Consider the following 25,998-nt stretch of genomic DNA (forward strand, 5'->3'; position numbering starts at 1 on the left):
TTAGCCTCCAATTAAAATAAATAAATTTATTTAAAAAAAGAAAAAAAATAAATCCAGACTGGAAGAAAACATAATATACTCACATAAACAAACATGGGAACAAGTCTAGACAAGTCTAGAACACTATAGACCATACCATAACAATGGTGAGGCCTAGGAGGTAAAATTAGGAGAAGGCAATGGCACCCCACTCCAGTACTCTTGCCTGGAGAATCCCATGGATGGAGGAGCCTGGTGGGCTGCAGTCCATGGGGTCGCTAAGAGTCGGACACAACTGAGCAACTTCACTTTCACTTTTCACTTTCATGCATTGGAGAAGGAAATGGCAACCCACTCCAGGGTTCTTGCCTGGAGAATCCCAGGGATGGAGGAGCCTGTTGGGCTGCCGTCTATGGGGTCACACAGAGTCGGACACGACTGAAGTGACTTAGCAGGAGGTAAAATTACAGGGACTTATTTGCTATTTTTTGTTTATCTGTAGTTTCTGATTTTCTACAGTAAATATGGATTAATCAGTAACTTTTTAAAAGCAAGGATGTAATTCAATGCAACTTTATCCCTCTCCATTCCAAACCCAGTTAGTTAACTTTTAAGGACGTATGAATGTCTGAAGACCTTGTGCCCACTCAACCATTCAATCTCTTCTTCCTCATTCCCTATAGGCATTCAGCTCCAAACAAAGCAGTCTGCTTGTTCTTCTACACACCTGGTTTAACCATCTCCCACACCTGGCTTCTGCCTGCCTCAACCTCCCAGGCCATGGAGACAGTTCTCTAGCAGGTAATTAGAGAATAGGCTTTTGGTACAAGAATATGTGATGAGGAGAGGAAAAGCTGACTCACATCTTCATTGGTTGTCTGGTTGAGAGCCACAAGGAAAGTGTGGAATCCAGTCAGTCCCACGACGGACCAGAGCGTGAAGAAGCAAATGAGTACTTCTAGAACAGTGAGGTGCTGTTAAGGAATGTTGAAGAAGCCACACCAGGGGACTTAATGCCTCCGCCCATGCTCATGGCACCAATAACACCATCTTTAGCCCTTGGAACATACATCACAAATATATATCCATTTATAACAATGGATGAATTCTAAGCTCACTGGCTCTATCCCTCACGAAAAGTAACAGACTCCTGTTTATACACTACAAGGATCTCTCTAACAGATTTAGTGTATTTAGACGTTTGTCTGTTTATTCATCATTGGCTCTTTGAAAGGGACATTTAGGAGGGGTCCAAAGCAAAACAATGATGGTCATCTCTGTCACCGGAAAACAAACTCTATAAACAAAAAAATTGGTGGGAAAAAAACCAGAATGTGATTTCTAGAAATCCCAATTGAATCTCCTTCTCAGAAATGTAACTGCTGTACAAAATAAGCCTTAGCTGTAACAGGAAGGTGGGACTTCTAGTGACACAAGTCTATTGAGAGCAAAGTACAGCCCACTAGAGAAGGCACGACTGAGCCTGGGATCAGAAGGACTTGGGAGGGAAGCAGGGGAGACAAGGGTGAAAAAAGACCTCTCTTTAAGCCCCAGCCATTTTCCATTCTGGTTACTACCACTAAGACTACATTTTTCAACTTTAGACATTGGCACTCTCTGACGTCTGAAAAATGAGATGGTGGAGAACTGCAGACAGAAAGCACGCTGAAAAGTAGTTTAAGAGGGCTGCACAGGGACCTACTGCCAGGGGAGGATATGTTCCAGGAGTTTCTTTCAATGTCTCCAGGAAGCCAATTTTCAAGGATTCTGTGAAATTAGGAGGAGGAGTAGAAAGAAAGATTAGTAACTTCAGTAAAAAATACCCACATACTCTAGTGCCTACTCACCTTCTTCCCTCCCTATCCTTGTTACAAGCTGGCAAGAGATAAGCCCTCATTCAGGTAAGGGACTCACCTGCAAGCTGGTGCTCTCTTGACTAAAGGGTTCACCTTTCCAATGCAGGACCCAACACGACTAGAGAGTCAGCCACAAGCCCAGCATCTGGCTCCCCTCCCTTCTCCCTAACCTCCAGCTATGGGCATGGAGGGGGGAAATGCATTCATAGGTGAAAGAAACCAGGAATATCCAAGAAAAATCCTCTGTCTTCACCAATCTATATCTCTCCACTGTTCAAAACCCAGCTCAGAACTCATCTCTTCCCAGGGAGCTACCCTGAGGAAGACCACTCCTTTAACTCCACATCCTGTCTGTTCTTGGGTTTCTGGATGTGTGGGGATGTGTGCATGTGCAGACGTGCACAAGTGTGTTTTCTATCTTCCGAAGCAGACCATGAGCCACTAAAAAACATTTCTCTGGTATAACCCCTTCTACCACCTGACACCAAGCAGGTCTTATGAGGCAGAAGAGAGGACACATACACCAAAAATACATCCCCAACCTTTGAGATCACCTGGGACATGCCAGGTACTCTAGGGACAAACCAGTAATTATGGTCCTGATCCCCAGCAGAGGGCCACTGAGAAGGCCAACATGCTCAGTAAATCCTGAGGTTTGGAGCTCTGCTCAGGAGCAGACAGTGGTGCTCACTTCTAACTGGTCCTAAGGTGCCTTTGCAATGGGAAAGTCCCCCCAGGATATGGAACCACTCCCCTAAGCTGTCTTCAAGTCTTCTCCCCCCACCCACCCTTCCACCAACAGACACTGCCCTGTATACTCACTGAGGGCCACATAGACGATGTTGAAGGCGAAGACATAGATCGTGAGGAGGGAGAGAGACAGGATGAAGAGGTAGAAGTAGCGGTAGTTCCTCTTTCCAACACAATTCCCCACCCAGGGGCAGTGATGGTCGAAGCGTTCTGTGGGAGAGAGAGAGAGAGTCCAGCACCAAAGCCTCCAAGACGAAGCACAACCCTACCATCCACTTCATACCTAATTCCCAGACCCCTAGGATCCTTGTGTACTGCAACTGTAAAAAATACTGGTTTTTACTTTTTGCAATGTTTTCACAGCCATCTCCTTCGATCCCCACAATCACCCTGGAAATTAGGCAAAAGAAGATGTTCTTTTCTGCATTTTACAGATAAGGAAACTGGGATACTGAGGGGTTAAGTGATCTGTCTCACCGTCAGTTAACAGCACAGAGCTTGTTTTTCCAAAGAAAAGTCTTAGTACGTGAGTCTACTAAGTGCAGGACGAATAAATCGGTATAAATAGCCAAGGAAATTTTGAAAAATGAGTAGTGTGGTTTTTCTTAAACTCCAGTTAGTAAAAAATTATACACCTTAAACGGTGTGGCATAGCTTAATGGAATGGAAATAGCCCAGAAATAGAATATATGTCTGGGAAAAGCAGTGCTACAAAACCAGTGGTGAAAGGCAGTATCATTCCATAAACAATTGGTTACTTGACTGAAAATAAGGTTCCATCTTTTTTCCTCACACTATTTATCAAAAGTAATTCCAGATGAATTAAAGAGTTAAATGTAAAAACAAGGTGAAACCTTAAAATAGCCAAAAATACTAGGTGAACATTTGTCTCCTGAAAGGAGAAGGGCTTTCTAAGCATAAGAGTAATGGAAAAAAACACAGATGACAAAGAAATGATTTGACTTCATACACTTTAAAAAATATTTCCTATATGTTAAAAATACTATCAGGAAAATTAAAGAGGAAGAAAACCCAACAGGAATATATTTGAACTTTGTAACTTAGTGTATTAAAAGTCCTTATAAATCAATAATTAAATACAAATACTCCTTCAAGAAAATAGTCAAAAAGCAAAACAGTTAATAATACCACATAAACATATATTTAGTCTTCTGATTCATTAATAAGCCAGTGCAATACTAATACAACAATAAGAAAGTTTTTGCCTATCAAAATAAGGTTATATAAAATAATATTCAATGCTAGTGAGAACAGGGTAAAATGTATAATATACTGTTTGTGGATCTACAAATTGAGAGAACCTTTCTGGAAAGCAATTTGGGCACATGTATCAAGAGCCTTAATAATGCTCACATCCCTTTGGCAGAATAAATCCATTTTCAGTAATTTTTCATAAGGAAATAGAGAAGAGCACAGAAATTTAGGGTCAATTCTTTTTCATTAAATTTTTTATTGTGGTAAAATATATAAAACATACAATTTTCCATTTTAACCAATTTTAAGTGTAAAATTCACTGGCATTAATTACATTTACAGTGTTGTGCAACCATCACAAATACTTATTTCCAAAAATTTTCATCACTCCTAAACAGAAACTCTGTACTCATTAAGTAGTAACTTTCCATTTTCCCCTTCTCCCAGCCCCTGGTAACCTCTAATCTTCTTTCTATCTCTATGAATTTGCTTATTCTAGATATCTCACTTAAGTGGAATCATACAGTATATGGCCTTTTGCGTCTGACTTCTCTCACCCAGCATGTTTTCAAGACTCATCCATGTTGTAGCATGTATCAGCACTTCATTCCTCCTTATGACTGAAAAATATTCCATTGTATAGCTATACCACATTTTTGCTTATCTGTTCATTTGTTGAGGGACACTTGGATTGCCTCCATCTTTTGGCTATTGTGAACACTGATATACAAATATGTTTGAGTTTTTGTTTTTCAGTTCTTTTTGGTATTGCTATGGACAGAATTGTGTCATCCCCCACCCCTAAAATTTATATGTTGAAGCCCTAAGCCCCAATATGACTATATTTGGAGATATGTCCTCTAAGGAGCTAACTAAAGTTAAATGAGATCATAAGGGTGGGGCCCTAATCCAATACGACTGGTAGCCTTATAAGAAAAGGAAGTGACACCACAAGTATGCGAGCACAGAGAAAAGGCCAGATGAGGACACAGCCAGAAGGTGGCCACCTGTAATCCTCACCAAAAATCCACCCAGTTGGCTCTGTGATTTTGGACCACTAACACCCAGCACTGTGACTGAATTAATTTCAGTTATTTGAGTTACTCAGTCTGTGGTATTCTGTTATGGCAGCCCAAGCACACTAATACAGGTATATATCCAGGAGTGGAATTGCTGAGCCATATAATTTTAACTTTTTGAAGAACTGCCAAAGTATTATTCACAGTGGCAGCACCATTTTACAATTCCCACCAGAAAAGTATGAAGGTTCCAATTTCACCACATCCCTAAACTTAATAATTTTGATTAATGTGTTATAATAATGAATGAAATAGGATTGTGAATAATATATACTGATAGCAGATTGCCTAAATAAACTAGAATATAGTCATATGATAGATTATGCAGTCATTAAAATAACATATTCTGGGACTTCCCTGGCAGTCCAGTGGTAAAGACACTGCCTTCCAATGCAGGGATGTGGGTTCGGTCCCTAGTCGGGGAATTAAGATCCCACAGGCCATGCAGTGAGGTCAAAATAATAACAATAATATATTCAAAAAACATTTATTAAAGATGTAGAAAAATGCTCAGGATATAACATTAAGTGACAAAGGCAGGACTAAAAACTCTATCATGTATGATCCAATTTTACAAACGAGAAAGACTAGAAGGAAATACAACAAAATGGAGAATGAGTTTGGTATTAAGTTTTATTTATACCTGTACTTTCCATCTTTTCTATAATGAATGTGTATTATTTTAATGAATCAAAAAAACCCACAAAGAATAAAATACATCATTTTTAAAGCACAATGAGCTGTGTACCAGTCAAAAAAATAAGTGTTAAGAATGGTGCATCTCCTAGTTAAAGGGCTGCAATATCTTTTCAGAAAAAGGAATGAAGATAGCCTTACTTTAAACAAACCCACCATATAAAAAACATTGGAAAATATATATTTATACAGATATATTTTTATTATATTAAAATCACACTTTTTTCTAATAATACAACTAGTACATGCTCATTGTAGAAAACTTGAATTTTTTTCTAATGAGGGAAACAAAATCCCTTATAACCCCACAACCTATAGATAATAGACAAAAAGCATTCTGGAGTACTTCCATGCATAATTCTTTATACATACTTATGTTTTTTTCAATGGGTAACTGAGATCGCACTTTAAACGTAGCCTATCTTCTATTTTATTTCATTCCACTCTCTAGGATGAGCTTTTCCCATAGACAGAAGTCTATTGCATGAATGTCCCACAATTTATTTGACCATCTATCTACTGGTGAACAATAAGGTTCTTTCCAATTTTTCATTATTATAATAATCTGGAGGTAAATATGTGCATACCTAAATCTTTTAACATATCCCTAATTACTTTCTTGGGATAGATCCCTAGAAAGCAAGTTAGTGGCATCAAAGAGTATACATGTTCCAAGGCATGAATCTTACTAGGTTGCCTTTCAAAAAGTTCGTTCCAATGTATACTCTCACTAGTGTAGGATGAAGCATTATCAAGTTTTCCTTGCTGAATTTCTAGATTTCAAAAGATCTTGGTTTAATTTTTTTCTTTGATGTTGAGTAGAGATGAACATTTTTTTCATGTTAACTAAGTAAATGCATTTCCTGTTTTATCTGCTGTCCATATGTCTACTGAAATATTAGGGCTTCTTCTTTAAAAAACCAACTTGCATGAGTTCTTTATGTTTAAGAATATTAATAAGGAGAGGAAATTTTTTCTGAAAACCGTCATATCAGACTTTCTTGAAATATCAAGTTTCCTGGTTCACTTAAAATGTTTCAATTTATAAAAATCCTATCTACATATAGCTTTTACCATTTAAAGTAAGATACATCTTCCCACCCTTAAACTAAAAAGAATTGGCTAATAAGAGGAAAGCAATGTACTCAGGCATACTCCATGGCATATACAAAGAATGCTGGAAGAATGCCTATTGATAATATAAGGAACTGCATACATCTGCCTTTCCACAGACGTATTTACTGTCTGGTTTTGATCTTTTCCAGGGCTCAGCATACACTAGGCAGTGATTACAACTAAGTCACATATATATGCAAATAGAAGCACGGACCCCTGTATTATGTACACATACACCTGCCACACTTGAAGCAGAAGCAGAGAAAGAACAAATGAGGATTTTGGAATTAGACCCTTTCCAGCTTCATACGAACCTACACAAAGGTGCTTCACCTATTTCCTCATCTGTAAAATGGGAATAATATCTATCTTACGGTGTTTTTATAAGTCTTAAATGAGAGAAAGAAAAAGCACTTAGCACAGTGCCTAATATATATGAGAAATTCAATAAGTGCTAGCAACTTTTTTCTTCTTGGGAACACCACTTCTTATTTAGCCCTTCCTTCCTCGATGCTGCCCTCCAGTGGACTAGGATTCTCCTCCCCCTTTGTAAGGTGGGTTCCACTTGAAACAGATTCAGCAGAGGAAAATTCAGATTTGAAAAACAGGTAAAGTTTATCTCTTCATTTACAAGAGGTTTTTTTTTTTTTAATTTTTAGACTAGAGGATATTTAAATTATGATCTGATCTACAGAAGTACAGTTGATTTACAACTGTTCAGAAGCTTGTTTCCTATCTAAAGTTTCTTAACTAAATCTAGCTCATTTTCTATCTAAATCTATCTTCCCATCCCCACTGATTTTTCTTGAGAAAAATCACTCTGATCCTCTTCAAGTCAGCCTTTCCCCCAGGCAAAGCCCCTTTGGTTTCACTCACCCACACAGTTGTCACAGATGCTGCAATGAGAGGCCCGGGGAGGCCGGAAGATCTTGCATGTATAACAGTACTTCAGTTTCACAATCTGGTTGTTTATCTGGAAATTCTTGATACGAGGGGGTGGTCGCTGGCCTTGGGGCACCGCACCATTGGTAGCTTCTGTAGATCAGTAAAGACAGTTAATACCACCTCTCCAAGAGCAGTGACAATAATCAAAGGTTCCCTAGGCCCACTATCATCTCCAGACTAGACTCTCAACATCACAAGAGTATCTTTCCAAAACTCCACTGAGTGCCATTCAATTATTTTGTTTACACGTAAAAAAGTGTTTCTTCAAGCTTTTTGGCTGATAACAAAGAAAAACATTCATATAAGAAGAAATAAAAATGGCTAAAAATATATGAAATGAAAACATCCAACTTTACCTATAACCAAAGAAATAAAAAATTAACACAAAGCTACCATTTCCACTTTCTATATTAACAAATATTAGAAAGAAAAATACTCAGTGTTGGCAAGGATGGGGAGGAGGTACCAGTAAGCAATATGGCAGTGACTACCAAAATTTTATTTAATTTTATGTGTATACTTTTGACCCAGCAATTCAACTTCTAGGAACTTACCAAATTATAAAGAGATGTACAAAAGATGTTAAAGCAGGATATTTGTCACAGAAGTCCCTTTTAATAGCGAAAGACTGAAAATAACCTCAATATCATAGTAGGAGATCGGTTAAGTAAATTATGATACACACATGGGGTGAAATATTATGTAGCCATTTTAAATGATGCATGCATTTTAAATGATATAGGGAAATGTTCACAACATACTGAAAAATGAAAATGTGTGCTAAAAAGAAACAGGTATAAAGGATTTTATCTTGCAAAAGTAAATATATGCATGAAAAAACTGGCAATATTTAGAATCAGAAAAACAATTATTTAAAAATAAGTGATACATGCTTATTGCAAAAAAATTTGAAAAAACAGAAAATACGAATAGGAGATAAGAAAAACCACTGACAATCTCTCAACTCAGGGATATTTATGCATTTTGGTGTATTTCCCTCTATTCAACAGATAAACATTCATAATTTTTTAAATTTGAGATTATATTATAGATACAATTTTATACCTTGTATTTTTCACTTAACATTATACAATGGGCATTTTCCCACAGTTGTTAATTGTTTTTTTCTGAAAACATCATTATCTATATTGTATCATATGCATGTACTGCAATTATTTTAACCAATCCATGTTATCGGGCATTTAAACTGTCTCTGGAATTTTGCTCTTTAAATGATGTTGTATGCAAAAACTTAAAACATTCAAGACGAAGCTTGTTCCCTTTGATCTCCACCCTAATCACAATCTCCTCCTTTTCCTCAAGAATATGTTTATGTGTTAAAATTTATTGCTAAATCATAAAGAAAAAAAGGAAAACATGTTGAAGTCTGGGCAGTAATATATTAAGTTGCTGTCATTAAAATAGCTAGGAAAAAGAAAAACATGATGCATTAAAAATCCTTCTACGATTATTTGTGTACATCCCAGATTTATTTCCTTTAGCTAATCCTGAGAGAAGTGAAGTGACTAAGTCAAAGGGTAAGAACCCTTAAAGCCCAAGTCACTTATTGCCAAACTGCCTCCCAGACAGATTGTATCAATGTAATGCCCGCCCATCTGTAGCATGTGAGAGTGCCTGTCTCATTGCACCCTTGCTGTGCAGGATAATTCTAAAAAGAGATTTTTTTCAATTCACTTTGATTTTAAAAATATCTGCCATATGGAACTTTTTTCCTTTTTTTGCAGAGTGGGGTGGATGCTGTGAAATCAAACAATAACAGTGTGACATAAGTCTTAAAAGAATGGGGAGAGCTATTCATTAGAGGATGATAATAAGTACCAGCATGTCACCTTAACCTTCTTCTGCATGTGCTTTGCATGAAGGCACCTGGGAGACAGAGTTCATGGCTCACCCTCCCCATGAGGCGGGCTACTATGCAAGGGAACCACATGTTGTCTTCTCTCCCCTACCCAGCCCCCACCCACAGCATACCTAGTACAGGGCCAAATGTAAGTTGACAAAAACTTGTTAACAAAAACATATGTATGAACTCAAGAACACACTCTACTATTGAGAGAAACGTGCTAAATGCAGAGGTAACAACCTGACAGCTCAAGACTGGGCCCTGGGCCCAGCAATCTGGCAAAACAGAGCTAACCTTGCTAACCGTCTGCTGTGAGAGGCAAGATCACATCAAAGCACTGCCTTGACCTTCAGTTTCTCCATATGTGAATGGAAAGAGGATGATGAAAGAATAACCCAGAGAGAGCAAAGACTACACTCACAACTGTCCCTTCCTATCTTGCTGCTAACTAGCCCAGGTCTTCCCCAACTCCAGCTGTGCCAACAAGCCCCACCTCTGCTTACTTCCCACAACTCCCACCCTCACTGTGTCCCTAAGTAGTCTGAGCTCAGATGTGCACAAACCTGTGTCCCCTTAGCATAACTAAACAGGCTGAAATTTTTCGAAAAGAAATCCACTAAGAAGCAAGATAAACACAGTTAAATAAACAAAAGAAATACAAAAGCTGGAAGCTTTCAAAGCAAGAATATCAAATCAAAACACTGTACATCTTAAACTTACACAATGTCACATGTCAATTATATCTCAATAAAACTGGGGGGAAAAAGAAACCAACTAGAACTGGGAGAAAACATTTCCTTGACAACAGCACGCATATAAACATTAGGAATAAACTCAGGATGAGAAGTACAGAAATTATATTAAAAATGATAAAAATTATATCAAAGGGTACAAAATTCAGTCTGAAAATACAGAAAAATATACTATCCTCTTGGAGAGGCATATAATATTTATACAAATATAAATTCTCTCAAAAATAAGATATAAATGCAATATAATACCTATTAGAACTCTAACATGTTTGTATCTTTCTAATTAAATAAAATAATATTATTAGTAGTAAAATCCCAACAAACAAGCAACAATAACAACAAAGCACCTGAAGGAACTAAAGGCTAACCACGGGTCGGTGCTCCACTGGCACAGCTTTAGTCTTAGAATCCCGGGTCCCTTTCTTCTGCTCTACATGACTTGGATGCTGACTCTAGCTACTTGAGTATCAGACTTGAGAACAACTTAGGCAGCACCGACTGCTATTGGATCCGGTGGGCTCCCAGTCTCTCGGAGTACTGGCATCAGAGCCTTCTTTTGCAGTGTGAGCTCCTAGGATATCCCCTCCTCGAGTTCTGGAATGTTCTGCTTCAATTCATGAGGGCACCCTGGCTGGCTCCTGGTTAGTACAGCACTTCATCTCTGTCCCAAAGAGCCCTACCCTGAGCTGCAGACTGCACTGTGATGAGCTTGTAACTACTTCCTTTACCATTCCTAGAATTCTCAATGGTTCCTGGCACCACAAGTGTCCCCTTTCATCCTGTGTTTCCCTAAAGCAGGAATTCTTAGTTAGAAACCCATGCAAGTGCTTCAAAAGACCTATGAAGTCCTGAAATTATATCCAGGGACTTCCCTGGTGGTCCAGCAGTTAAGGCTCTGAGCTCCCAATACAGGGGACCCAGGTTCAATTCCTGGTTAGGGAACTAGATCCTACATGCCAAAAACTAAAAAGATCTTGCACACCCCAACAAAAATCCCATGTGCCACAACTAAGACCCAGTGCAGCCAAATAAAATAAATATTAAAAAATTGTATGTGTGTGATGCATATAAGAATATTTTTATGAAGAGAAGGTTTATAGTTTTCATTCAAAAAATTCAAATGAATTGATGACCCCCCAAAAGTTTTTATTTTCTTAATTAAAAAAAAAATCTTCTTGGAAACAGTGTAGCAGGACCTTGGTAAGAAATCCTTCCTGAAATGCAACCCTAAAGAGGGAAGAATGAAGTTCACATTCTTTACTGAGTGGTAACAATCTCAGATTCAGGATCTCTGGGGGAAAAGGCTGGAAGTGAGTATTAATCTGCAACTATAATTATGATTCCACTCCCTTACCAATCAAAGCCACTCATTGTACAGCATCTTGCCAGCTGGTCAGAAAACCCACCTATCTCCATTTCTATGAAAGCTGCTTCATCTGGTAGGGCCCGAGGGATCACTCCAGGATCACTGAAGCTGGTCCTCAGCAGGGTGGCCATGGAGAAAAGGAATAGCATGGCAGCGAACACAGGGATGGCAGGAGACAGCTGAACAGCCAGGTAGCGGCATCTGAAGAAAGCAGACATTTGAACACTTAGTTATTCCTACACAATACTGACCTCGAATTATTACCAGTGTGTCACTCTGGTCTCCACAACAAAATCACAGTACTTCAAGGGCAGGGACATATTTTTTGCTTTTCTCAAATTACCAAAACCTCCTAACACATGGTTCTGCACATACTAGGAGCTCAACAAATACATCACTGATTGATGCTACCTATAATATACAGGAGACAGTCTAAGGGACCTCCGATACCCCCAAGCCCAGTCCCTTCCATCAGCCTGCTGGGAGCCACATTTCCTATGCACTTCAGCAAAGGCTCATACCTGTTAAGGTCCGGGATGTACCTGAGCCTGGATTGTAAGCACCACAGGTTGCTCTCACTCGGGGAATGTCTAGAGTTTTTCGTACTCACTCATCTGACATTGGGCCTGAGCCCAAGGAGAGGGAAGAAAAGATGAGGACCAGCCATGAAGCAGAGTCCCAGTGTCAAACAGGTGGTGTGTCCAGTGTGTTCAAAGGCCACTGAAAAGCTTCAGAGATGCTGCCTGACTCTGCAACATCCACTCACTCCTCTACCTTCCTCAATTAGCTCAGCCAGTAGGTGACCAGTGACCATAAGCAAGTGAATAAGAAAACTGTATCTCTTTTGCACCCCTTCTCAATATCATATTTCTTCCCCTCTTTTCCCTTAACTCACCTGGAAGGCCATTCCTCTCCCTCTCTGGATATCCCAGCTCGACTGGCCTTTCAGATCCAAAGCCATCAATGCACCAATGCCATCACTGTCAGCATTACAACCACAATGTATTGAGCACACACCATATGCACTTGGCTCTTCAGACGCACGGTAGCATCTACTTCTCACACTACATCTGTGATGGCTGAAGAATCTGGGATTTAGTGAGGTCTTGCCTCTTCCAAAGGCCTATCCTAAACTGCACTGTTTTTCGCTACGTTGACTTCATCTCCCCCAGTTAAACTTCCGAAGAGCAAGAACTTTGCCTTTTAGGAGTGGGAACACCTGGGTTTGAATTCTGGCTCTACCAGCTCATAGTTGCGGTAACTGAGTTAACTTCTGTCTCCTTATCTATGAAATGAAGATGATAATAGTAGTATTTCATAGGGTGGTTGTGTGGCTCAAATGCATGAATATAAATAAAATGCTTAGAACTGCCCTTGACACATAGTAAATGCTAAGTAAATGTCAGCTATTAGCATTATCATCATGGATCTCTATCTCCCTGAGCCTAATACAAGTATGGGAACAAAGAAGCTATCAACAAATACTTGTCCAGTTGAACTGAATATCAAACCAAATAAATGGGAATATGTGATGAGAGTTATCACTGACCTATTTTTTATTCTCCTTCTCCTGATGCATATTTCCTTCTTCAACACAGAAATCTTGTCTTGGAAGCTGACTATAAGTAGATGTACAAGGACCAGAGGGAGAGTGAAGAGAATAAGATAGGAAAAAGGCTTACCTCATCAGCATGGGGATTAAGCACGCCACTATCAACTCGAAGTAGACCTTTAACCCCAGGCTGTACCTTTGCTGCACGTTTGGAACAATCCCCATGAGATCCTTCTCCTGCCTCCCTGCCACACACTCAACTGCATGGCGCGTGGGAACCAACTATACTGCTCGGCTGAGCAATTTGCCATGAAGGTGAACATACGGAGTGAATTTGCAAATGATTTCTGCGGCTTTTTGTTTGCTTGCCTGCTTGTTTGTTTTTTAACAAAATCCTTGCTCTCAGCTTGCTTTTGTAGGATTTTCTTCCTTCTCCTAAAATCCAAGGGTAGGGTCTGGCTAACTGAGTTCAGGGTAATGAAGGTCCTTGCTGGTCTGTGAGGCAGCCCTCACGGACGAGCTTGCGGATTACTCTCTTTTCCACTGCTCCCCTTCACTGGTACAGATAATCAAGAAATGAATTCAGAAAAGTCACCTGCACTCATCAGGGACCCAAAAGGACACAGGAGAAACACAAGGCTCCATCTCTGAGACAAGCCAAATGAAATTACCACACTGGCAGAAAATAGCCATTTTCCTCATCACTGCCCATCCCTAAAATCACTCTTGAAAACAAAGAAGTGACATCTCCAAAATTCAGACTGCCCTGGGTGTATCATTGCCAATGAAAAGCCTTAGAAAAATCAGAGCCATCTGATTGGCCACCAAAGGGAGTTTAAAACTGTTTTATTCGAGGGAAAAGATACAGAGAGAGTAGAACGCAAACACACACATTAATGATGCCCCCACGCCCTGAAGGACTGAGCTTAACTAAAGTCTCATTTCAACACCTGCTTGTTGACCGGACAAAGGACAACTTAGATTTGAATTACGCTTCACCATCAAGGATAAAGGTCTCTGTAATCTCCACACAGAATATCTTCTGCACCTGCTAAAACAATCCACTCTGTGTGTCAACAAGTACACAACAGGCCCATTGTATTGTTCTTCGGAGACAAGGCTACTGGCAGCCAGTTGTCACTAGTGAGTGGGTGTGGCTGGGAAGGCAGATGTGGGACCAGTAGGCCTTTCTACCCAGAATAAGAGGAAATAAGAAAGCCAGAGGCTAAGACCGCTGCAAACTACAACCCATCTGTCTGCCTTTAATACCCACCTGGGTTAGCCTCATAATTGCAGTAAGCTAGCGATCTCTCTTAAATAAGAAGCTATGCAAAGATTTGGTGGTAATTCCCAGTATCAACCTCCAAAGTCAGGAGTACCCTCAAACACCACTAATTTGTCCTAGAGAAAGACTGGATCTATCATCCGCAAATATAAACTGTCTTTGAAACCCTGTGGTACTTTCTATCTATATTGATATGAATAATGATATCCATACACTTCTTGAAACAGAACTCTCCTTTGTCTTCAGAATACCAGGCAGTTAGAAGTGACTTTTCTCCCTTGTGAATTTTATAAATGCAACTATGTCCCCACCAAATCTCCATTTCTGCCACCTGCAGAGACATCATCACTTTAAGCCATCTTCTTTCAACCTCTTGATCAGCTTCAGGCTTCCACAGCTGGACTACATGACAGGACTCCCACATGTCTCATGGGCCACATGATGGTACTGACCAGCAGTAACCAGCAGTGCCAGGCTGGGCTGGTGTGCCATATCCCATCCCCCGTCTCTAGCACACCAGAGTTCATTGGAAGGACAATCATAATGACATAGACTTCAATTCACACAAAAAACTTCAAAAGAGATTCATGAGTGGAAGTGGTAAGAAACCAGACAGATTCCACGACAGGGCTGCCTCACAGACCAGCAGTGTGCACTAGTGTTCTGTGCTCTGATTCTGTCTCCCTAATAGCTTTCTTGCTATGTTTTCTGCTGTTGTTCTTTTATCAGCACCATCAGCCAATAACTATTTATGGGTCTAAGAAATGAAGAACAAGAGAAATGGAACTTAATTTTGTTGGAGAAACATAACTAACATATGAAACAGCTAAATAAGATAAGACCAATAATCAAGTGTACAGATGGTGAGTCAGACTCTAAGGACTGTAAGTGGTCAGAAAAGAGCTCTCTTGGGAATCTGGGGGCTGCTTGAAACTGCTCCCATAGCAGTCATTAAGGGTGGCTTTAAGGAAGCTTGGCACAGCAGGAAGGGCCAAGGATTAGAGCTCCACAATGGCCCTTGAGCCCACATAACAGAAATAAGCCTTTGCTGTAAGTCCTCCCTGACAGGGACCGCCATCTGTCCTTATACCTACATCCTATCTCTGCTGCTGCTGCTGCTGCTAAGTCACTTTAGTCGTGTCCGACTCTGTGCGACCCCATAGACGGCAGCCCATGAGGCTCCCCCATCCCTGGGATTCTCCAGGCAAGAACACTGGAGTGGGCTGCCATTTCCTTCTCCAATGCATGAAAGTGAAAAGTGAAAGTGAAGTCGCTCAGTCGTGTCCGACTCTTAGCGACCTCATGAACTGCAGCCCACCAGGCTCCTCCGTCCATGGGATTTTCCAGGCAAGAGTGCTGGAGTGGGGTGCCATTGCCTTCTCTGATCCTATCTCTAGAGCATAGTAAACATGTAGAACCACCCATAGGACCAGTTCAACATTCTTGCTGATGACATTCAGAGTTTGCATAAGGGACAAAGTTTCCATGGACACTAAAAACATAATTTAATATCAGCTTCAAGATTTGCTGCTATGTGAAGGTCAGAGTTTTGAAAATGCATAACCCTGTTTTGCTCCAGCAGCAATGGGAAAATTAAACAAACAAGGACATTTTCAATTCTGAGGCAATGAGCCATCCTCTCACTGAGGAAGGCCAAAATCTCTATAGAAGCAAACCTATTAAGTAGTTCCCAAAGTTCAGTTGTAACAATACATTTCACATTTCAATTGTTACAAATATAACCAATTTCAAAAATAACAAGTAACAAATTTCAACTATAATATCTTCCTGATCAAGAACTTAGAACAGTTCCCTGCTACCTATTATATTAAGCCCCCACCTCCTCAGGCCAGTATTCTGAGGCCCTCCTTTAACTGGCCTTATCTAATCATCATCATAGGTTCTTTCTTGCCTCTTCCTTGCTCCATTCCAGACACATCTTCCTCATTACCCTGAATTCATTAGCCTCTTGCTACCGCAAGAGGAGGCATAAAGTCTTTTTTGTTGTTAAACACAATACCGGCTCTGGCATCTCTGAGGAGGAAGATTTAAGGCTCCTTTCCCTCAATAAGCATCTCAACTATTGTCAGCATGCTAGGGACACCCCTGTCCTCTGTGTTCACTTTTCCCATAGCAGACGATCACTATACTCAACTAAGACATTCTCAAAAGATGGGAGATACGTTCAGTGGAGACTGACAGTGTGAACCTCATCACCACAAACGGTAGTAAAAGCTGAAAATACACAGATGAATTCTGAATGACAGGAGCATAAAGAATTGGTAAAGGGAAACACATTGTTGAGGAGACATAGCCCAATCCTTCTCCAGAGACCATGCTTTATCAGGAAGTTGAGTTTAGCTAAGTACTGTAAGAGATTGATATCAAAGAAGCAACTATGCCTTTCTAAAACTGTCTTTGGTTGGCAGAGTCACCGAATAGGACTAGATAAGCACAAGACTGAACCTCCACAGGGCAATTCTTCAGCGAATACTCTCTTGATTAGAGATCATGATAAAGTCATTTTTTCTTCTTCCTAATCTCACCTAAGGAATTCAGGGACCTGGACTTTGTCCTATAGACAGGGATACCCCTCCATGTCAGACTTTGGCCTTGGTCTACCTAGCCCTGTGTCTCCTCAAACCCGGTAACTTTGTTATCAGACTGCCTTTTCCCTTCTGTCTGACATGGGGACACGGCGCCCCTTTCATCACCATCACCCACAGAGTAACATGGTAAGGAGCACACATTACCTAATTTTTCTCAGAGCTGTCCTCATCTTGGAAGCAGGGACTAGGAGCAGCAACAGGGGTGATGATCCCTTGTAACTCAAAAGCTTACTCTCTAAGTTCACACTTAAAGGAAGAGGTTCCTTGTTCCTGCAAGGCTACCAGAATGCCATGCTAGAATACAGTCAGTTTTCCACAAACATGTCTTCGTTTTCTAGTGAGTGAAATCACTCAGTCATGTCCAACTTTTTGCGACCCCATGGACTGTAGGCTACCAGACTCCTCTGCCCATGGGATTCCCCAGGCAAGAATACTGGAGTGGGTTGCCATTTCCTTCTCCAGGGGATCTTCCCAACCCAGGGATCGAACCTGCGTCTCCAGCATTGCGGGCAGACGCTTTACCATCTGAGCCACTAGGAGCATGAGTTAAGGAGGCCAAGGTAACCTAGAATCCACTAAGGCAACACAAACACTAGCTAGCAAGACTCCAGAATATGCCAGTCCAGCATTTGGCACTATGCACAGCTTGAGTAATCTGCATGTCTTCAGGATTCCGTATTCAAAAGGTAACAATGAGATGAAAGGCAGTGTCGTATAAAGGCACTGGCTGGCCGATTGACCTTGCTGAAATCTATTTCTATAGACCTGGTTTTGTCACCCGCAAAAGGATGGGGATGGTCTCCAAGGCCCCTTTCAGATCTATCATTCTATGATTCTGTGAGTCAAGACGGCTACATCTTAAGTGCATCCAGAATGTATCAATTCAGCTACATTTATTGATTACATACTCTGCTTAAGGCCAAGTAGAAGGCACTGTAGGGGCCACACACATGCAGAGGATAGTCCCTGACCCTGAAAGAACTCAAACTGTAATATCCACAGAATTAAAAAATATTAAAAATGTCATGTAATTATGTGTTAAATGACTGGTATGTACAATTAGTCCTATGAATGCAGAAATTACTAGAAAAATTTCATGAAGGAAGAGTCAAGAAGGGACTTGAAAAAGAGGTAAAGTCTGAATAGGCTAGAAGTGGGACAATTATTAAGCAGTGCTACAAAGCTTTTTTCAGTTCATCCAATTCAATGACTCCTCTGTACATCAGAAGCACCCAGGAGGGTCAGTCCAACAGGGTTTGATAATGCCTTGATACGATATCCACTAGATACGGCACAGTGAGGCATAAGCACTGATCACAGCAGTAAACGCCTTCCTACTTCAGGGGTCAAGAGTCACACAATCATTCATGCCACAAGAGACCTTGACCCCAGTAGTGATCTGGTCACACAGTTAAAAGAGAAAGCTAGGAAGCCACTTTCAGAACACAGTGCACTTGGTCTTTTCCCCAAGCTTTATCAGAAAGTTGAATTTGACTAAATACCACAATAGCCTTTCAGTAGTTGGACAGTTCACAGGTTGTCAGTGTCGGTCTGCTATAGTGTCCTGACATTCCTAGCCCAGCTGTTGGCTATGTGTTCATCACACAAGCTGGACAGAGTTTGGGCAAAAAGGATGGAGAATGGTTCATGTGCTTAAAGCTCACATTTCCTAAATACCTCATCCTAAGAATGCATTAGGAAATTTCTCTCTTTTTTTTTAACTAGAATACACTTGATTAAAGTATAGCTGATTTACAATGTTGTGTTAATTTCTGCTGTACAGCAAAGTGATTCAGTTATATGCACATTCTTTTCCATTATGATTAATTCCAGGGTATTGAATACAGTTCTCTGGGCTATACAGTAGGACCCCGTTGTTTATCCATTCTACATATAATAGCTTACATCTGCTAACCCCAACCTCCCACTCCATTTCTTCCCTAACCCCACCCCCCATGGCAACCACAAGTCTTTTCTCTATGTCCCTGAGTCTGTTTCTGTTTTATAGATAGGTTCATTTGTGTCACATTTTAGAGTCCACATATATAAGGGATATCATATGGTATTTGTCTTTCTCTTTCTGACTTACTTCACTTAGTATGATAATCTCTACTTGCAAGGAAATTCTTTGTTTAAGCACTGTACAATGTATACTCTGCTTCTAAATTCAAATACATTTACTATAGATACAATAGATACAATTACATTTAAAATACAGCTATCTACTGGTAATCTTCTATCCTCTACTTTTCTATGTGTGTATTAGAATCTTCCAGACAGACACAAGAGTTATATAGAATTTCAGACTCTCAGAGCTGCAAGAGGCTTAGTGATAATCTAGCCCTATTTCCCATCCTGGGCAGGAATTCACTCTATGACAGCAGCTCTGAGAGATGCTACCTAGCTTCTTTGGAAATGCTTCTAACAACACAGAGCTAACGAGCACCTGTATGGACCACTTCTTCCCATTTTATGTAGTTAACCTACTGTCTGTTCACTGAAAAATCACAGGACCCTCCTTTGAGAAATCTAAACATGTAAAAGCAAAATCCAAAAATAAAAAGATGTCCACTGACACTACTAACACTGCATGTTTTTCATCAAGGGGCGCCCACACGCCTGACCAGATTTCTCAAGCCATCTGGCCAACCCAGGGCTGTGCCACGGGGGGTTATAAATCACCTCTCACTCATTCCTGCACACCTGCTGCCAGCAGGACCCTGTTACTAAATGCAGGTCCAGATGTGCCTCAAGATCTGAACTTTCTTCCTCAAGGCCAAAATGCAGCAGCCGGAGAATGTACAGTCTATGCTCCTATACAATTTAAACATGAAAAGAGACAGTCCTTTGTCACTGCTGGTTCAGACACCCTCAACTGCCTGAAGGCAGGGGACTAAACCAGGTGATTTCCTGAGGTCTCTGTAAGTTCTCATACTAGCAAAGGAGCCCATATTCTGCCCCCAAACCCTATCCTCCACCGTGTGGTGGATACCAAATTATAGACCCCCAAAGTAAAAGGTCGACCAGAAAGAGACTTCATTCCTCAGAGGCAGGCTGGTATCCTCTGTACAGCCTGTCAGTGGCTAGGGTCAAGGCAGCCGCCACCTAGAGTGCCCACGTGTCTGCATGTGACAGACAGATGCATGCATGTGCACACATATATGCATACATACATACATGCTCACAAACACAGATTCCACCATTCTTAGTGAGAAGGATTCATTGACGGGGCCCTCTCCCCTTTGGTCAGATGTAAACTTCCCCATTCCACTTCTCAGCTAACACTTTTACTTCCTTCTCCCTTCCCCCTTTCCTACTCCCTCACCCAGCCCTACCCTCAAAACTATTTACTCTACCACACACACAGCTGGAACCCAGGGCAGTTTACAAACAACCTCACCCTTCATATCTGAGGGCAAAGCGCAAGAAATAACTTGGGGGGAAAAGTCGTCTCACCAGAAAACCCAAGGTGCCTCTGTCAAACAGTAACTTGGTTAATTATAAGCTTCATCCCACAGGCAATTTTCTTCAGAGGCCTTCAGGGCCGAACAGAACACAGCCAAATCATACTCTGTCTGGCTCCCAGATACAAAAAGGGCCAAATGCCAGTAGCTCCAAATTTCGAGTTCCCTTGGCCAGTCAAACCAGAGGGTTCCTGGGCCCAGAATTACCAGCTCGCTCAGGGCCTGGAAACAAATCTCATCTCTGTTTTGAATGGTTTCAACCACAAAAATTTAACCCTGAGTTGGGGAGGGGAGAGAGGCAAAAAGAGCTAGTGATTTAGCAGAGGAAGGAGTGAGAATGACAGAAAGCAGAGTTCAGCTCTGCACTTCCATAAACAAGCAAGGAAGAAACAAAGCTAACTTGAAGACAAGAGTAAGAAGTGGGGAAATATTGTTTTAAATGTTATGTTATGCCTGCCCGCCTGCACACTCTCACTCATACCACACAAAGTATACACACACACACTCAGCCATGAAACTCTGACTGGAAAGCAACTAAGAAGCCATGATCAACCTGTCTAATTTTGCCAAATATTTTACAACTTGGTAGCAGCAGCAGCAAAAAAAGTGCCTTTGACAAAAAGGTCCTCTGACCTTACTTTCCTGGCCCTGTTATAAACTACATCCCTCTCCTTCCCCTGCTGTTACTCAAGCCATTTGCACTTATCCCAAAGTCTGGCAAACCAGCCCCCCAAAAACACTCTTGATGCACTGGGAAAGCCTGAAGCCCTTACAGAAGAAAGACAAAAATGAGCCCCCAAAGATCAGAGTTCATTTTAATTATCCACAAAGGCAAGCCAAGAAGCCCCCTCCTTCATCCCATGGCCACACCCCCTGAGGGGAGTTCCATTTCCAGGTCACTGGAGTGCATGAACTGTAGCAGGTTCATATTAGGTATGGCTCATGGTCTACAGACACATCTCTTGGCTCCTTCAAGGCCTTCCTCATAATAATCCCAAACCAATTAGCATTGCTCTCATCCCTGGAATGTACCACATTCTCAGCATACCCAGGAGTCATGCCACAGTAGTCAACTGGTCACCTCCCTAGAGCAGTGACCGACACAGATTTTAAGCTGCCTCTAGTACTGGCTGTTACATCACAGAAAAAAATAACTCCAAGGCTGGTGTCAGGCACACACAGAACAGAGAGCTGTTTATGTTGAGTGATTTTGACTGAAAGAAAGAGCAACTCACATTTAATAAGCACATATGTGCCACACAGGCAGCTAGACTGTGGCACAGCTGAGGATGGAACCAATCTGCAGGTTCCCAATTCAGTTGGCTTTTCAATTTAACAGCGAGCTGAGAGCTGAGCCCTAAGGAAATAGGACCCAGAATAACAGAATAGGTAAGTATCATGGGGTGGAGTTACGACCACAGGGAGCGCTCCTAGGCTCAGGAGGGGTGGAGAAGAAGCAATCTGTCACTAACCACCTAAGGAGACCACTGAAAAGGGGAGGTGAGTAATGAAGATGAATTCTTTTATTTCCTAAGTGTTCCAGGGGTGGCCCCAAATCAGTGCTATAAAATTGGTTATGAAACGTCTTGGTCTTTTAAGGAGGCACATACAAAGCAATGAATTCAGTTGACATGATCTACAGACACTGCTCAAGAGGACAGTGACAACCTTCCAAGGACTAGCCACAAACTCCCCAGAAAGAAGGTTCTTCCCCTGGGTCCAAAGTAACCATAATCAGGCAACAGTACTCAATGGAAACTCACTCGAAGGCGAAGAAGAGTGTACATGTCCCCAGGATGAGGAAGAGGGTCAAATAGAAGATGCCCTTTTGCCGGGCCATCATGACGCGGCCATCACAGCAGAAGGTGTTCCTGCCTGGGAGTTTCTCCCATTTCCGTGTCACCTTCTTTCTCACCACCATCACAGACATGATTGGAATTCCTGGTCCAAAATGGGTTTGTGATTATAAGAGGGAAGAAACAGAAGCTGAGCCCAGCTTTGAAATCACGTTGTATGCTATTGCAGCCACTGGGTCAAACATCATCAGAAGTCCAATTTCTAGTCCTAAGGAAAAACACAAAAAGAAAAAAAAAATGAGGCAAGAACAAGAAAATGCAGTTCAATCTTCCTTTCCCAGAGGCCGAACGATGAGCACTGCCTCAAGGGTTGAGAGTGAAGAAATGGAAGAGTTTATTTCCAATCTGTTTTTGTCCCCTAAAAGAAGAAAAGGTTAACGGTTCTCAAAAAGAGAAAGAGGCTAGTATATCTTAAATACATCCCTTTACTTTCAGTATAATACTGATGATTTGATTATCACAGAACTAGGAACTAGAAGAGGTTTTATAGGTGACAGCCCCAATTACTTTGTTTTGGAAATAAGTAAACTGAAGACCGAAGTGGGGAAATCACTTCTCTGGGTCCCAAAGCCACGAAGCTAAGCCAAGAAAATAGGTCTGTTGACTTTCAGTCCAGGGCGCTCTCCACTATACCATACTATTGTATATTCATCATGAAGAAGACTCTAAAAATAATGGAATTTCCATCCTTAAGGGCCATTCCCTCCCCTCCTCCACTTCTTCACCTTCTTTCTTCAATTAGCCACTGGAATCTGAATCACACCAGGGAACAAGTCATCCTTTGGGAGAGCTAGGAGGTTTTGGACACTGTACACAAACCCAGGTTGTATTTACTCAAAACAGATTTCCCCTAATCAAACCCTCCTAACTTCCTGAGTCTGGGAAATGAACCAACTTTGCTGGTCTAGCCTAACATTTGTGGGAATCTTAATGAAACCACATCACAGACCTGTAGGTGAAAGGCTGACTTAAGCCAGAGAGATTCTGATATGGCTGGGAGGAGGAGGGGCCCAACGCGGGGGGAGGGGGGGGCGGGTGGCAGCAGTTAAGAAAAGTCATAAAGGTGCTTTCTGGGACATTTCAGAAGTACCATCTCCACTTAGCATCCTGAATCCCCAGGCCCAGCCTTTCTCACCACTGTCACCCTTCTCCTCTCAGGTGTGGTGCTGTGGCCTCTATTTACCGATACCACATGCCTCACGCTGGCAAGAAAGAGGCGGAAACCTGCAGCTCGACTGACTGATGAGAAATAACCAACTGGGCTGGAGAGGGCAACGGTCCAAAGACAGACTAGGAGCTGAGCAGGGAAAGAAGCTGGAAGGCTTGGGAAAGGGGAGGGGGCATCGGAGGTGCAGAGAACACTTCCTTTGTGTAAAACTAACCTGGACAACAATCTTCTCCTGATAAACCGCCCCAGCGGGAGGAGAGACCAGGAAGGGGAGCCGGGCCTGGGAGAACAAAGATCAAAATCCGTCGAGAACCAGCGACCAGCCCAGCGGCTCGGGGCCCGAGGCCCGAGTCCCGGACGGGCGGCGGGCGCGGCCTCGAGAGGCCCGCCCAGCCTCAGCCACGCCGCCGACCACCGCCCCGGGCAGGATGGGACGCGCGCCACCTCCGCACGCTCGTACACACACACGCCCCGCCACGTGTAGTCACCCCCGGCCAAGGGCTCGGCAGTCGCCGAGCCGAGAACGCCAGAGTAGGCTCTGCGCGTCCCGGTGCAGCCGAGGGGGCTGCAACCCACCACGCGGCCGAGCCCCGGAGACCCCCACCCCCACCCACCCCCTTGTTACCTGAACCCCGGAGACCGAACTCGATCGGGAACCGAAGCCAGGAAATGCACTGTCCCAGGGGACCGCGTCGGCCGCCAGAGGTGGCAGCGGCTTCTCCCCAGCCCGGAGGCTGCCTCCTCCTGACAAGGGGCCCCAATGGTCGGGGCCCTAAACCAGCTGTGGCAACCGCCCACCGCTGGCCAAATGGAACGCTCCTCACGTCACCAGGTCGTTCCAGTAGTTGCTAGCCCTCTATTGGCTGATCCGCCTCGGTGCCTCCGCCCCTGCCACCCCTGCCCCGAGCTACCATTGGCTGCGCAGAACGCCACTCGACGATGCCTCCGCCCCATTCCCCCACCCATCTCCCGGCTTCGTGCCCACCTGCCAAGCCTTTGCCAGCCTCCCTTTGGGGTCTGAGCACCGATGTGTGAAGTGTCGCTTTCTATTAATATAGTTCCGCAGGGACTGGGATGAAGCTTAGTGTCAATGGGGCTAGGAGGAACGGGGGACCTGCCTCCCCCCCACACACACGTATCATGAGACGCTGAAGGAACCCTGGCTCACAGATCCCGGTGCTCACCCCAAACTGGATCCTCCTTGGGCCTCTCCAGCCGTACTTACATGAAATCAATCGCGACTTGGGATTTTACTCTGCACCCGCGTAAAAATAAGTCCTCTGCCTCCCAAGTCCTATTCACGAGGTAGGGATCCCACCTCTGTCCCAGTCACCCTGGCCTGCATCTCTGGCTTTAGGAACAAAACAAACAGATATAAAAAGGAACTTGAAAGGGATAACTGTCCCCAAGAAGGCAGAATCATTTTGCAGTATCGTAAACAAAAAATTGACGCTGAAACTCTACTGACAGGACATAAATTCTTTCAGGTAGGTGATGAAGTAAAGATTGCTTCAAAAGCTTGTAAATGACTATTAGATTTGAAGAGCTTATGATAATGAGGTGCTGAGTGGGGCTCAGAGGGGAGCAGCAGAAACTCTACCTACCAGCTACATTGATTCTTTCTGCCATCTCTCTGACAGGGCAGTTATTACCACAATGAGCCACTGCTACTGATCTGAGTCGCATCCTTTAGCATAAGTTTGGAGTGGGGAAAACAATTGAGAATTACGGCATCAATATTCTACAACAGACTTTAAAAGATACTGGGTCTGTTTCCACTAGTGTGGCTCTTGGCTTCCAAATATAAGGGGAAATATGAGAGAGGGTGGAAAATGGTCTTTCCTTACCTGTCACACCATCGGGGAGAGTGCCCAGACTGTCAGCTGTTTTCCTAAGCTTGAACAAAGTTTCTCTGGGGTGAAGGTATTTGCAATGAATACAAAAGAGACTGCCAAAGCTCTTCCCAAGGCAGTTTTTTTTTTGTATTAGTTGAAGGACCACGTGCCTGGTCAAGAACTATTTCTCCTTTTATGAGATTTGGGTCCCACAAGATATGAAGCAAAATTCTACCGAATGATAGTTAAATTTGACACATTCATGGTACCCTTCAATCAAAAATTTTAAAGGATAAAAAAATTACTAGGTAATTCTCTTATGAGAGAGTTGTTATAATTCATTTGTAGGAGAAAGTACATCTTTATAAAGCTTTTATTGTTCCCCAGCACTCATGCTGATTATAATCATCGGTGTAGTTTTTATGAACTGTATGATCAGTATCATCACCTCCAGTTCTCCCCTTGAAATCCTGGAGGCTGCTGGTATTGCATTCATTTGGTATGGAAAGGAGAGGAACAGCCCAGCAGGCCCCTGGGTTCCCAAGTCTGTGTATACCAGAGGCCCTTTGGAGTCTCACAGTCACCCCAGCTGTCATCCTCCCAATTGGGGA

The 25,998-nt window shown here is 42.4% G+C and overlaps 1 protein-coding gene across 2 annotated transcripts in view; it reads right to left on the bottom strand.

Annotated features, from left to right (window-relative positions):
- Positions 1 to 24,372, bottom strand: part of ZDHHC9 (zinc finger DHHC-type palmitoyltransferase 9) — a 30,203-nt gene extending 5,831 nt beyond the window's left edge. The window contains exons 1-8 of one of the 2 annotated variants that reach the window (XM_025276664.2): positions 24,178 to 24,372; positions 23,767 to 23,832; positions 22,292 to 22,592; positions 11,659 to 11,819; positions 7,568 to 7,726; positions 2,658 to 2,795; positions 1,698 to 1,746; positions 843 to 945 (exon numbers count right to left, since the gene is read on the bottom strand). In XM_025276664.2, the coding sequence (XP_025132449.1) occupies positions 843 to 945; positions 1,698 to 1,746; positions 2,658 to 2,795; positions 7,568 to 7,726; positions 11,659 to 11,819; positions 22,292 to 22,458 (777 nt within the window). In that variant the 5' untranslated portion in view covers positions 22,459 to 22,592; positions 23,767 to 23,832; positions 24,178 to 24,372. The remainder of the gene's footprint in view (positions 1 to 842; positions 946 to 1,697; positions 1,747 to 2,657; positions 2,796 to 7,567; positions 7,727 to 11,658; positions 11,820 to 22,291; positions 22,593 to 23,766; positions 23,833 to 24,177) is intronic. The other variant, XM_025276665.2, reaches the window with a different exon arrangement.
- Between the last annotated feature and the right edge of the window lie 1,626 nt (positions 24,373 to 25,998).

The sequence above is a fragment of the Bubalus bubalis genome, chromosome X (assembly GCF_019923935.1).
Source record: "Bubalus bubalis isolate 160015118507 breed Murrah chromosome X, NDDB_SH_1, whole genome shotgun sequence".
In the NCBI taxonomy this organism is placed as follows: domain Eukaryota; kingdom Metazoa; phylum Chordata; class Mammalia; order Artiodactyla; family Bovidae; genus Bubalus; species Bubalus bubalis.